This window comes from Psammomys obesus, unplaced genomic scaffold, assembly GCF_907164565.1.
Source record: "Psammomys obesus unplaced genomic scaffold, mPsaObe1.curated_primary_1811, whole genome shotgun sequence".
NCBI classification, from domain to species: Eukaryota; Metazoa; Chordata; class Mammalia; order Rodentia; family Muridae; genus Psammomys; species Psammomys obesus.
In genome coordinates, this window is record NW_026596149.1 from 15,697,317 (window position 1) to 15,711,742 (window position 14,426).

Below are 14,426 nucleotides of genomic sequence, written 5' to 3' on the forward strand. Positions count from 1 at the left end.
CATAAAAGCAGGGTGTGGTGGTGCACCTCTGTAATCCCAGCACTCTGGAGGTAGAAGCAAGCAGATCAAAAGTTCAAGGCCATTCTTCTCAGCTGCATGAGTTTGAGGACAGCCTGGGATATATGAGGCCCTGTCCCAAAAACCAGAACTGTAATGATGTTTGAATATTTTACATATCCAATATGAAAAACATCGATGTGCCTAGCGTGCCATGAAGATGTAAAGAAATATTACTGGCAATGAGATTTCTAGAAAAATATGCCATAACATCATTGGGTTAATGTTTAACACGTTTGTCAAAGCACAGTGAAGGCACTGGAAACTTATCTTAACTTGAGCCAGAGGATGAAATCATGCAATCTGTCCCTCATGTTAGAGTGATGTCATGCAAGCACAAAGACTAAAGAGATCAAACTATGCTTATTTTGCAGATATTATTTTAGGATCTAAACATCTTGTTAACTTTAACAAATGTTAAGGTTGAGTTTAGGCAGAATTTTATTTCTAACTATCACTCTAAGCTTAGACTCACTCTGAAGTAATATTAACATTTAGACCTAGGGATGAGGGGATGCGTTTAAGATAGCTTTCTGTTGCACGGGATCTGATTGCTTTCTGAGTCTGAAATGAAATGTGCCCTGCTTTGGGGAGATGAACAGTGGAGTGAGAATTGAAAGGAAATCAAGACAAGTATGGCAGCACACCCCCTATAATCCCAGCGATAATAAGCAGAAGCAGAAGATTTGCACTGTTCTAAAAACACCTGAGGACCTCATGATGTGTAGTCCAAACTATCCATTTAAAATTTATTTTCACACTGTTATAGGAAAAACAATACAATTGCAGTCCTGTTACTTTGAGTGTTTGGGGCCGAATAACATTGCTTTTCAATGTACTTGCTTCTTGAGAACCTCCATCCTGGAGGAAGAGGACATGATTGACAGGTCAAGAGGAGGCAGTGCAGGCGTATTTTTTGCTAGCCACTGTGGAGTCCAGTGTGTCTTGGGCTCATTCCATTTTCTACACTGTTTCTCAGAACTAGAGGGATGGTTTCATGGTGTATGTTTCCAGATAACCATTCTCTTTTGTGGTTCTAATCAGACTCTCAGAAAGTCTTTGACCTCTTTGTTGGGATACTTTAAACTATGTGCTCTAAGATATTTTTCTCTTGGGTTCATTGAAAAGGGCTGTGGGGACCAATGAAAGAGAAATGTCAGCTCGTTGGTAAACATTTTAGAATGACGTGCATGTGGGCATGAGTGGAGGGACAAATCCGTCATTGTACTGAACACGCAGTGTGACTAATAACCCATTCCCTTGAACTTGGATTCATCTATGATGTCATGGGTCCCCCTTGTCTTATGCCCAACAATTTAGGACTTGTGGTACAAAAGCCTTCTGTGTCAACTAGCTCCTGTGTGGCTTGACACAGACACAGAGTATTTGAGAAGAGCTGTGTCAGCGGGTACCCTGATGGAAGGAGAGGGGAGGAGTGGGCAACAGCTGGGCTTGGCATGGGCTTCACTGACCTCTCTTTGAGGGTCTTATTGGACACTTATCATTATTCACTGCACAATAGCTGCCATAGGGGAGAGCTTGTGCCTTTGAGGGCTGTGCCAAGAGCCTGCAGCTGCATGGGCGTGGTTTTGCTGGAAAGATGGAGAGGAAGAGTTCCAACTCTTGTCTGCAAGTGTAGCTTAATGCAGGACCCACAGTGCATAAAACAGAGCTGCCTTCCCTAAGGGTGAAAAATGAATAGAGGCTGCATGTCTTGGAGCCCAACTCTGCCTTCCATGAGCACCACTGAGGAGACTAAGGAATGTTGCTCATCCACATTCATTGGAGCAAGAAGGACCAGTGCCATCCATAGGAATGGAAGAAAGATTTGAAGCAGAGTGTGTGCTTTGGTTCCAGGCTGGTACCTGGCTGAATTTCATGAAGATTAAAACTTATGTCATAGTCAACCTAAGGCAGAACTGGAATGGACTTCTAAGATGTTGTTTGAAAAGAAAATACTTCATTCTTCTTTACATCCAAGGAAAGTACACACAGTATGAGGAGTTTGTTGCAATAAGACAGTGTTAAGCAGAGAATAATCTATAACCTTTAAGATATTAATACCTAGGTTTAGAAGGGATCTTGTCTAATGTCTGTACCCAGGCCAAGGTTTCACTTCACTAGGCAAATAAATATATTTATATCCATTTATCGACATATAGACACTGCATTCACTTTTGCATATTTTTCAATATTTTTGCATTTCTTTCTATACTCTTTTGTCCAAATACAGCCTGAAAGATTCACGGTCTTTCCTGATGACATGTCTAGACAATGTTTGCAGCTGGTCCCTGTGTGTCAGCAAGGGTACATGGATGGGTGGTGACTGTGGACTGGCACTGTTGGGAACTGGCATATGCCTTTCAGGGGCTTCTTGCTGCTGATCTCTGTAAGAGTTCTCTTCATTCTCAGCAGACCTGCCGTGAATTCCTCGTCTTTCTCTCCAAAGACACTTCCATTTGGTTTTCTTGCCTCTTCACAATTGCTTACTCACAAGTGTCCCCAGCTCTCCCTACAGAGCAACCACCCTACAATTGCTATGCATGATCTGAACCTCCCTCGACTGTGTGTCTTGTGGGATTAAATAAGGACAATGACTTGTTGGGAGCATAAGTAATGTTCTGGCATCAGGCGTTTAGCTCCTCTCTAATCAGACTACACCACCCCTGATTGCATTTTCCTCCACTGAGATTCCACATAGTGCATCAAAATTAGGGAGACAGGACATAACTATGTAGCCCAAGCTGGACTCAAACTTGTGTTCCTCCTGCCTTAGCCTCCCAAGTGGTGGTATTAGAGACATGTACCACCATTCATGGTTTTAATTAATTTTATATACCTATATGTGTGTGTCTGCGTGCGTGCGTGTGTGTGTGTGTGTGTGTGTGTGTGTGTGTGTGTATGTAGGTACACTGAGTTCATGTTGAGGGGTAGAGGATAGCATGTGTTCATATGGGAGCATTGTTTGTTTTCCTGTGTAAGGAGGCCAGAGGTCAACCTCAAGCATCCTTCCTCAGGAAGTAGCAGTGTGTTCTGGGGAAAGTCTTTTTGGTTTTTGCTTTGGTTTTGAGACAAGGTCTCTCGCTGGGACCTTATTAGGCTTGGAATGCTTGACCAGCAAGCTCCAGGTACCACCTGTCTTTGTCTCCCTAGCACAAGAAAAAATGTTTACCATCCCATTTGGCTTTTTATATGTGTGCTCTGAGGTTCATACTCAACTCTTTATGTTTGAACATAAGCACTTTAATGACCTTAGTCACCTATTCACGAATGGATTTAGTGGCACCACTGCTTCTTGTATCACATTTGGGGGTTCCTTGGCTTCTCTCCTATGTGTAACTCCCCGAGAAAGATTTGAGAATGAAAGAAGAAATCTAAGCAATGTGATATCCTGGAGTTTCCATAGTTTTTGTCTCTGGCCTCAGAAGGGCATTTGGTAGGTGGTAGCTCACCCTCTCCATCACTTCATTAAATGTAAACAAATGAAATCAACTTTGTCTGGTTTGGTAGAAACCCCAAAGGGGATTCAATTCAGACCCTCATGTTTTATTTCTTTCCCTCCAGGACAGTTCCAAAGCTCAGAGAAGTTTAGAGTACACATTTTTTCCCCCTCTCCGGGCTTCTCTGATCTTTCTAGAATGCAGTAGGCCTGTTTCTGGGCTGTCTTCTTGGACAAAGGTTGGCTAGGCTTCTGTTAATCTTCAGCTTGAGAGTATGATGCAGAGAAAGGTCAATGCAAGCCTGCTAATGCTGACTCTGCTGTAAGGTTGGTCACCACTTCCCTCTAGATCCTTCCTTGTAGGGAAGGCAATGCTCTGAAGCTGATCAAGCCATCAAGGTGGATAAAAGGGCCAGTCAAAGGTTAGGGGAGGGTGGAGAGTTCGTAGGCAGTTGCAGTAGCTGTCTCTCAGCTCTCTCTGGGATGGGTTGGGAGATCTCCTCAGGCAGCTCTCATGGGACTGGAAATGGAGCAACTGTCAGCTGTTGGCCTGCCTTCTCTCAATACATGTGAGGATAAGTCACAACTGAGGCCTAACAAGATCTTGAGGCCTGAGTAGAGAATATTCAACATGATGGGGAAAATACCCACAAAGGAGACAGGCTGATTGCTCTCAAGGTTTTTTAGGATATATATATATATTTTACAACGGCCCCTGAGCCACAGCCTAGACAGTTTCAGGTCCCTCAGAGCTGTGGATTTGAGCTCCTAGAGACACAGCCTAAAGAGAACACCTGTTTATTGTCATTCTCAGTCACAGAACTTTCAGGAGCCTAGATGCTCTGTTGGGGAATGACACCTGTCATTCCCAGCCAGCTGTCACTGAAAACAAAAGCAAGGAGCCCAGGATGAGCAGTTCCCCGAAGGAGGCCACTGTGCGTACATTGGGACTCCCCACTCACATCGGCAGACATCAAACTACACATTCTTCCTGTAGTCTGTGCCTCAGCCTCTGTGAGCCTACTGCTCATACCTCTCAGTGATCGGCCATCGCTCTGCCCTTGGTTCCTGCATTAGTTTTGTTTTTTATTTCTTTTCCATTGCTATGATAAAGCACTCTGGAAAAAAAAAATCAACCTAGGAGAGAAGTATTTATTCTGCCTCACACAGCAGGCAGGTCAAGTGGCAGGAACTTGAAGCAGCTAATCACAGCACATCCATTGTCAATAGGCAAAATGATGGAAGCTTCTTCTGCTCCATTCTCTTTCGTCATTTATATAGCCCTGGCTCCCAACCAGCGCATAGTGTACCCTTCAGTGGATGAGTCTTGCCACTCCAATTAATCAAGATGATTTTCCATGGGCATGGTCAGAGGCCCATCTCCCAGTCAAGTATAGATTCTGTCAAGTTAATAACAACCACTAGCCATCACAGCTCCCAAAGACCCATTTGATTTTCTTTTGTATAGTCATCACATTCCCTAACAAAATCAAATCTGTCTGTTACCTCTCTGCCTCTCTGTTCCTAAATCCATTTCTTTTTCTCTTCTTCTTGTTTTTCGTTTGTTTGTTTGCTTCTGTGAATCTCTCTTTCACAGAGAGATGGGAAAGTTTCTGAAGGAACCACTGTAGCACAGCAGCATTTTCACAGCAGTTGTTTCTAGCTGAGCGCGATTGTGTGAGTTTTATGTTTTTCTTCTGTTCTTTTAGAAATGACTTTAATTTTGGAATTTAGAAGTCAGAGGGAGAAGGGGCAGGAGCTGGAGAAGCTCTGTGATTCTGGGATAGCCAGGAGATATATAGTGAGACTCAAGAAGAGGAGAGGAAGAGAAGGAGGGGAAGAGGAGCTGTCATCACTACCACAACTACCAGAGATGGTGGCACATACCTAGACAGTCAGCACTGGGGCGGGTGAAGCAGGAGAAGCCATGAGTTGGTGGTCTATCTGAGCTATATATCATATTTCAGGTCATCTTAGGCTACATCCTTATCTCAAATTAGGGAAGTTAATAAGTAAAATGAAAGAAAACAACAAATGGTAAACACTCAGATTACAATCCTGAAGATAATTAGAAAGAAAAAATCCTGAAATTCCAGGATGGGATGCTAACAGACTTGGGGGCTGCAGGTGAGGGAGGAAGAAAACTGGACACAATGTCCACCTTTTTTAGTTGGACTCTGGGGCTTCTGAAGGTTCCTTTGCCCGAGATAGAGAGCAGAGCAAAGGATAACAGACTCCAAGAAGAAAATAAAGTTTCCAGTTTTCAGCAAGTTGAATCTGAGCTGCCCAAGGTCCTGCCTGGAGAACTGATTGACAAGTTGTCCTGAATTTAGAGAGAAGCCCATCTCAGAGGTGAATCTGAAAGTCTGGGGGGAGAGGATTGGTGGTTGCTCCCTGGATAAAGATAAATTTGCTGCGGGGGGTGGGCAGGTGATGAGTGAGGTATGAGAGTCTGGTTGGAAATTTGACTGAAAAAGCCACTCTTGGACTCTTCTATTAAAGGAGTAATAAGAAAGTTCTGTGGCTGACAGAACTGGGCAGAGGGAGGGACCTCCAGAAGCCAGAGCTAACAGAGCTTTATGAAGGATGTGCCCTTATGGCAGAGCATCTCACAGATGTCCCTGAGGAAGTGCTAGCATTTTGGAAGGTAAACCCTATGTATTGTCTCAGAACAGTCCGTCATATTTCCTGGGGGTGGGAATCAGACCTGGGAAGGTGAAAAGAAACCCTCTGCTTCAATATTCTGCTTCTGAAGGAAAGCCTGGAACCAGTAGGAGGAGAAGACACAGAACATAGGGACAATAAGTGTTCCCATGCTTCTCTCTTTCTGCAAGAACTGGAAGTAGGGGGCATCCCTGGGAAGGATGAGGAGATGGACTGTGGGAGGCAGCCCCAGGAAGGATGCAGAGACAGAACTAATGAAATATGCCCATTGTTCTCATTTCTTGCTGCATGTGGAATTCCTACAGTCCTTTCTGCATGGATGTTATAGAGGATGAATCCCTTAGTTGTGGCCAAAAAAAAAAAAAAAAAATGAACTGAATGAAACAAAGAAAGAAACAGCCTGGCAGGCAAGCTGGGAGGGTTTCCAAAACAACCTGCACCCTGGAAAGGCTCTAACTCAGTATGCTTGGCTTCCAATGGTTTTGGAGCTGCAGATCCCACTGTCTTGGATGCCAGTGTGGGTCCTGGCATGGGACTTCCTGCATGTTAATCCAGTTTCCTATGGACATGATTCTTAATCTCTCTATACCTCAGTTGCATCATACAAATGGGAATACTGACCAAGGCTTTACCACCGATGATTATGAGGAATGAGCCAGGAATGAATCTTGCATTCAGCGCGGTGTCTACCGAGTAGAAATAGTGGCTGTTAGTATCACCCGCACAATCACCATCATTATCTTCTGCATACTTCCAGACTCCGCTGCTTTTCCAAGCCCCCAGAATGAAGAAATGGTGGGAATTTAAGGAACAACAATTCAGCAAGAATCACCAGGAAGTTGGGCAAATGCAAGCTCGGGGAAGAAGCTCTTTAAGCTCTCTAGGAGAGGGTGTAATGGGGCATTTAAAACACAGACACATAGTTTTCTGCAGTGGATCTTGTAGGTTCCTTTGGAATTCAAGACTTGGATTGTGAGAGCTTAGACTGGGCACCTCGATATGGGATGGAAAGATGACTAGGGAGTGAAGAGGAGGGGATCCATCAGAAGGGAGAGTTGGAAAGTGGAGGGGAGTTTCCCAGGGGGGGGGAGAGGTAGAATTTAGGGTACTGTCTGGACCCAGGTTATGGATCAAGACCCACAATACCCAAGGAAAGGCCAGCATGGTGCTAGAGCAAACGTACATTCTGCCCCACCCTTTACTTTGCAAGCTTACCCCTAGAAGCCACTGCTTCTCTGAATTCTCCTTGAGCTTCCCACTGGACCCCAGCAACGGGAGGGCTCCCTTCTAGGCACATTTCATCTTATCCCTGATTTAACCTTCATGACTGAGGAGGCAGGCCCTGTCATCCTGGTTTTACCGATGAGATAACGTAGGAGCAGCGATGTACGCCACAGAGCTTCCTGCCCAGGGCTGAACAGAGGGTAATTAATGTGCTCGGGTCATTGCTGTGGTGACTGTGTAAAGCAGGTCCTTAACTTCATGCCCTGAGGTTCTTCAAATGTCTGATGACAATACTGATGAGACACGGCAGAGTTGACACAGTATCTCTGTGTGATCGTGAAATCTTTTGTCCAGGCTTAGACTTTTCCTCTTTTCATGTTTCTATAGTTTCTTTTTATGCAAAGCATGTCACCCTTACCCAGTTATCATCCCCCAAATTCACTAGTACTCCCTTTTCAAGAAGTTTTGCTTATTCATTCTTTTTACTTTCTATTCTCTATGCTACCCAGTTCTTTTGCTTCCTTTGGGTTCTGGATTTTCCCTCCCCTTCTTTCCTCTCCTCTCCTCTTCCCATTCTCTCCCATCTTCTCCCCTTCCCTCCTCTTCTCCCCTCTCCTCTCCTCTCCTCTCCTCTCCTCTCTTCTTTCCTCTCCTACTCCTATCCATTCTTTCTTTCCCACTACCCCTCTCTCAGCTCTTAGAACAAAATGTCACCATGTAGCTCACGCTGGCCTTAGCCTCAGTCCTGCAGTACTCCTGAGTGCTGGGATCACAAGTGTGCCCTGCCATAACCAGCTTCAGACTCTTTTCTTTATAGAATATCCCCATGTCACTCTGGTTCAGAGATTTTTGTGATATTTTAAAATCCCATGATAGTTCCCCAGAAATGGCTCAGTGGATAAAAGCTCTTGCCACCAAAGCATAGAAGCTGACTTCAGTCTCTAGGACGCACATGTGGAAAGAGAGAACTACCCTCACAAATTGCCCTTCGACCTCCACACATGACAGTGTACAGGCACACACACGCCTTATTCCCATACACAAATAAACAAATGTAAGAAAATCTTTGAAAAAATAACATTGTCTTAGTCAAAGTTCTTCTACTGTGAAGAGACACCATGACCTTGGCAACTCTCATAAAGAAAATCATTTAGTTGGGGCTGGCTTAAAGTTCAGAGGTTTTGTCTGTACTTGTCATGTAACACACTTCCTTCAATAAGGCCACACCTACTCCAACAAGGACAGAAGTCTAATAATTTTAAATAATGCCACTCTCTATGAGCCTCTGGGGACTGTTTTTTTTCAGACCACCACAGAAATATTTTCTTTAATTTTATTCATTAAATATTAAGTCATTCATTCACCTCTACCCCTGTGTCTGCCACTTCCTGAATGTTACTGGGTGATAGGGTGATGAGTGAAACCCACCTACAGAGAACATAACATCCATTAAAATAAAATAAATAAATAAATAAATAATATAAAATATGCCATCATTACTCTGAAATGTGCTTTATGGTAGGAGCATGTTAAATGGAGGGCCAGCTTAGAAGAAGAAATGACAGGCCTCCTTGGAGCAGTGAGAAAACTTTCATAGTGAGAACTTTCTGGGTACTGGACAAGGATGAGTGGCTTCTCAGTTGAAAGATACGGACAAAACAACGTGGAAGAACATAATGGCTCAAGAGAATGGTGGCTGGGGCCTGTCAGATGGCTAGACAGTAAAGATGTTTGCTATTAGACCTAATATCTTGTGTTCAGTTCATAGGACTCCTATGGCAGAAAGAGATAACTTCCACAAAATGTCCTCGGATACCCACTCGTGTGACACGTCAAATGTGAATTCACATACTTACCCGTATACACATATGCACATATAGAAAGTCAAACTTCAATTTAAGTGTTGTGAAAAAGAATGGTGGTTGTGAAAATGCAGTGGTCTGCCACACCGTGGCTGGTAGCAAGCAGCATGTGGCCTATTACCAAGTAAAACACTTACTTGTGTCTTCTATTCAACTGCCACATATTTATACCATGTTCCAGCGTGTGATACGTGCTCTTTACATAGCAGACATCGAGTGTGAACCCTGAAGTTGGTCCTGGTTGTCAGTTTCTAAGTCAGGGAGCACAAGGACAAATGGGCTCACTGTGACCAGTTTGGGCTTTGTCTTTGCCTAGACCAGGGAAGCGCTTGTCACAATTCTCAACGACCTCCGACCCCAGGATCGTTTCAATATCATTGGGTTCTCCAACCGGATTAAAATGTGGAAGGACCGCTTGGTACCCGTGACTCCTGAGAACATCAGGAATGGCAAGCTCTACATGTACCACCTGTCCCCCACTGGAGGTAAGAATGGTGCCCACCAGCCTTCCTGCCAAGCTTTGGCAAGGACACTGACTCTTTCTCTGCAGAGGCAAGGCTCCAAGAGTTGAAGCTGGTACTAACAAAGGAAGCATAAAAGGGTTCCCATGGAAAACAGAAGAAGGCATCAGAAATCGTAGAGCTGGAATTACGGGTAGTTGTGAGCCACCTGATGTGAGTCCTGGGAACTGAACTTGGCTCTCCTGGAAGAGCAGGAAGTGATCTTAACTGCTGAGTCACTTCTCCCTTGATGGAGAACTGAAGCCAAGTGCATGCATTTTGTATGTGCTCAAGCAGTGGCAGATGGAACTGCCCTGTAAAACAAGCGATGGTCTTACCTAAGCTGTGGCTTGGTGAGTGAGCATGGGTCTCAGGTGCCCTGGGCTATGCTATGGATGTGGGGTGGGAAGAGGAGAGATCTGGACGCCAAGTCACTGCACATATAAAACTAGTGAGCCAGGCGCCTCCGCTGCCCACCGTGTTGTATGTGGTTTCTTTCTTTAAAAATGAAACATCTTAAATGGGGCGCATACATGCACTATGGTGGCCTTAAGGCAGCCAGGGCATGTCTCTGCAGAGTTGATTCTCTCCGTCAGCCTTTGTGTGGGCTCCTGGAACTGAACTTATGCTGTCAGACCTGGACACCAAATGCCTTTACTTGCTGAGCCTTCTCACCAACACCTACCTGACCCTTTCTCAAACTCACAGATGCTATTTGTAGAATTCTCGTGTCTGTTAAGTCTACTTTCACTGTCTGGAAACACTATACAAAACGCTCAGGTCAGCCTTCCCCCAGCCAAAGATTGTCATTTTCTTCACATTCACCCTTCCCTTTCTGAGACAGAACCCCAATTTCCCAGATCAACCCCTTGTTGAACTTGCACACATGACCCACACCGTCATTTATGCTAGCATTTTCCACCAGTTTTCAGAACTGTTTTGTCATTGGGAGTGAGAAATCACAGATTAGATTTACTAGTATAATCTCTCTCACATGTGTGTGCATGTATGAATTTATATGCACCACGTGTGTGCAACTGTCCACGTAGGCCAGAAGAGGGCACTGCTTCCTAGAACAGTTGTGAGGTGCCTGAAACCGGTCCTGGAAACTGAACTGGATCCTCTTCAAGAGCAGTGAGAGCTCTCTACCACTAAACTATCGTTTGTTCGTTTTTGTTGTTGTTGTTGAGCCTTCATTGCCCGGCCCTCTCCTGGAGGACATCAGAGGACTCCGCATTCTCTAAGAAATGTACTTTTAAGGTTGGAGCACAGCTTTTGAAGCCTGATTTCCTGGATTTGAATCTAGCTCTACCACCTATTAGCCAGTCGCCTCTTTCCTCATCTATAAGATGAGAGGGTGGCGATAGCCTGGCTCTTGGAGTGAAACGGTTAAATTATTCCAAGTGTGTTGAAGGGCCCTAGAGATAAGGGGTCTGTTCTCCCTCATCTGCGTTAAGTTCAGGTGTGGTCTTCAATTTTATTCAATGGAGTAGTCCGTTTGTGGTACTGGGCCACCCGTGGGCACTCAGCAGCTTGGCTGGACAGCTGTGTGGGATGTTCCTGGAGGACTCCATGCTGGTGCATGCGCAGGAGACGCCCTGCCTCGGCACAACCTTGGTGCCGAGCCCTGATGTGCCCGGGATGCGTGCGTGTGAGCATGAATGCTAAGTCTACAAAATCTTGCCCCGGATCTCTCTGGCTTCAGGTTGGAAGAAAAGATTTGGCGCTGTTAGTGTGGATGAAAGACAATACACATGTTCGCTATTTGTTCATGTCCACATTTGCAGAGGTGAAATGAAGTCATATGTGATAAAAAAAAAAAAGAAGGCAAATTAACGACTCAAAAAATTGTCAGCTTCTGTTCCAGCTGCAGCTTTCACATCTGTCTGGACCCTGTGCGGTTTACTGAAACATGTGGATGTGTCTGTCACGAACACAGATCACCTACTTTTCTTCTTTTGTTTATTGTTTTTCTCTTTTGAGACAGTCTCATTCTAGCCCATGGTGGCCTCAAACTCTCAGTAATCCTCCTGCCTCAGCTTGCTGAATGCTGGGAATATAGATAAGTATCACTATCTCCATTTTTTTTTTTTGAGGACAGAAAGCTATGAGGGAAATAATTTGATTTTTTTAAAAACATGGTACATTTTTCCATTCCAGCACAACTCTACATTTTACTAAAAACAGTGTTTAGAATGTGAAAATGTTTTGACATACACATTTCACCTCAAGCCAATTAAAAAACCTAATGAATTAAAATGAGGGGGGTTGATGTACAAGTTTTATCTCAAGCTGTTAGAATCATTAAAAGGAACAGATGCCCAATGCTACAGTAAGAACAGAGTTTCCTTTTGACAGTGGGGGCGATGGCTGATAAGGCTGATGGAATTTTTAGCCAATCCAGAAACACTGCTGTGGCAGGGTCTTCCCTGCTCAGGCAATCAACTGTGAAATTTCTCTGTGCACCAAGAAAACAGTTATCTAGCCTCTGCTCAAGGCACTGTCTGACCACATAAATCAGTGATACTGATGACAAGCACATTTCAAGGGGAGGATGGCAGGGGTAGTGTGTGTGTGTGTCTGTGTGTGTGTGTGTGTATTATGTGTGTGTGTGCGTGTTCTCGCATGAGTGTGAAAGCCAGAGGTCAGCGTGAGATGGCTTCCTGAGACAGGCTTTCACTGATCCTGAACCCGGAGTTCATTGAAATGGTCAGCAGGTGAACTAGGGCATTTTCACGTCTCTATGGTCCTGCCATAGAGGTTTTGCAACTGGCGTTGCAAAAGCACACAGCCAGGTCTGGTTTTCATGTGGGTTCTGGGGAGCCAGACTCGGGTCTTTGTCATTGCCCAGCCAACATGTGTCCCACAGCTTTATTTCCCCACCCCCAGGAGCACTGCATTTTAATGCTTTCTCCTCTGAGTTTTCACAAGCAGAGGCCATCCTGATGGAATTAGGATATTTCTCCTTCCTCGTCCTAATCCGGTCAGGATGGCCTCTGCTTGTAAAAACCCAGAGGAGAAAGCATTAAAATGAAGGTGATTCATTAGTTCTTTAACCACCTAGATCTAGTCTGGGGAATGTGGCCAGGCACCTCAGATTGTCTCCATTGCCCCCACATCCTCATTCTCTTTTTCCTTTCCTCTATGACTCTTTCTCCTTTCATGTTTCTATGCCCAACACCCTCCTGTTTTTCTTAAAGGATATTTTCAGAAAAAAGGCATAGAAGCCTTTAACACTAAGGCAGAGAAAACCTATAAGCTGAGTCAGCGCCAGACACCTTCAGAAGATGTTTACTTTTAACTTATGTCTGTTGCACGTGCACACACACACCACACATGCACACACCTACCACTACACACACACACACATGCACACACATATGAGCACGAGTGCCTGTAAAGGCCAGGGGACAGGCTCAAGTGTTATTCCTCAAATACTTTCCATCCTGTCTGTCTGTCTGTCTGTTACAGAATATCCCTCTCACCTGAAATTCACCAAATAGGCTAGATTGGCTGGCTTAAAAGCTCCAGGCATCTGTCTGTGTCTGCCTCCCTTGCACTAGGATTATAAGGTTTGCCACACTCAGTGTGTGTGTGTGTGTGTGGGGGGGTGTCTCCTGAGTTCCAGGAGAAGGTTTTTACAGTGGGATAATTCCAAGTCCCTTGCAGTTAGCAAACACTTGTCAGATTTCTAGATAGGCAGAGAGTCACCCCACAAAGGCAGTTTTGCCCAGACCCCGAACGGCTGAGGGCTAACTGCAGCTATGACTGTACATTTAGGGGCAGAAGATGAACACAAAGCTATGAGCTGTCCTGTGCTGATATCCTACAGGCACAGACATCAATGGGGCCCTTCAGACCGCCATCAGGCTGCTCAACAACTATGTGGCACAGAATGACATTGAAGATCGGAGTGTGTCCCTCATCATCTTCCTCACGGATGGAAAACCCACCTTCGGGGAGACCAGTACCCCCAAGATTCTCAGCAATACCAAGGAAGCCGCCGGAGGCCAGATCTGCATCTTCACTGTGGGCATCGGCAGTGACGTGGACTTCAAACTGCTAGAGAAACTTTCTCTGGAGAACTGCGGCCTCACGCGGCGTGTTCTGGAGGAGGAGGAGGCAGGAGCCCAGCTCATCGGGTCTGTGGTCTGTCTTCTCATAACCAGAGATCGGGGCGGAGGCTGAGGGTAACGTAGTAAGAAGACAGAGCTGAGGGCGTGTTCTTTTTTTGTTTTGTTTTTACTGGTGTCTGGAAATGAAGACAGCTCACTGCTTTGAGGAATGTCACAGTGTGTTTTATTCTTATTTTCAAATTATTTTTAATTATTTCTTTCGTAGCATCTGTAACTGAGCCCAGGGTCTTGTGTATGCTAACTAAATCATCCACTCAACAGTGAGCTAGCCCTTCTGTTATTTTAGCTTGACATGTGGATCTTGCTAAAAATCGTCAGATGGTCTTGAATCTGTAACCCTGCTGCCTCAGTCTTTACAGTATTTTGGAATACTTGGGTGTACTACCATAACACAGGCTCATAATGTGTGTTTTTTTTAGTCATATTTGAGTTTAATACATGACTTGAAAGACAGTTTCCTCTTCTGCAAAATGAGGATTATCACCAATGACAGTTTAATGGGAAAATGTTAAGTAAAATTTCCACAGCTGAATATTACACATTA

At 44.7% G+C, this 14,426-nt stretch overlaps 1 protein-coding gene across 1 annotated transcript in view; it reads left to right on the forward strand.

The window, feature by feature from the left end:
* The window catches only part of Itih5 (inter-alpha-trypsin inhibitor heavy chain 5), a 92,583-nt gene that overhangs the window by 65,348 nt on the left and 12,809 nt on the right, over positions 1 to 14,426 (forward strand). The window contains exons 8-9 of the mRNA XM_055593832.1: positions 9,563 to 9,731; positions 13,579 to 13,888. Coding sequence (XP_055449807.1) covers positions 9,563 to 9,731; positions 13,579 to 13,888 — 479 coding nt within the window. The remainder of the gene's footprint in view (positions 1 to 9,562; positions 9,732 to 13,578; positions 13,889 to 14,426) is intronic.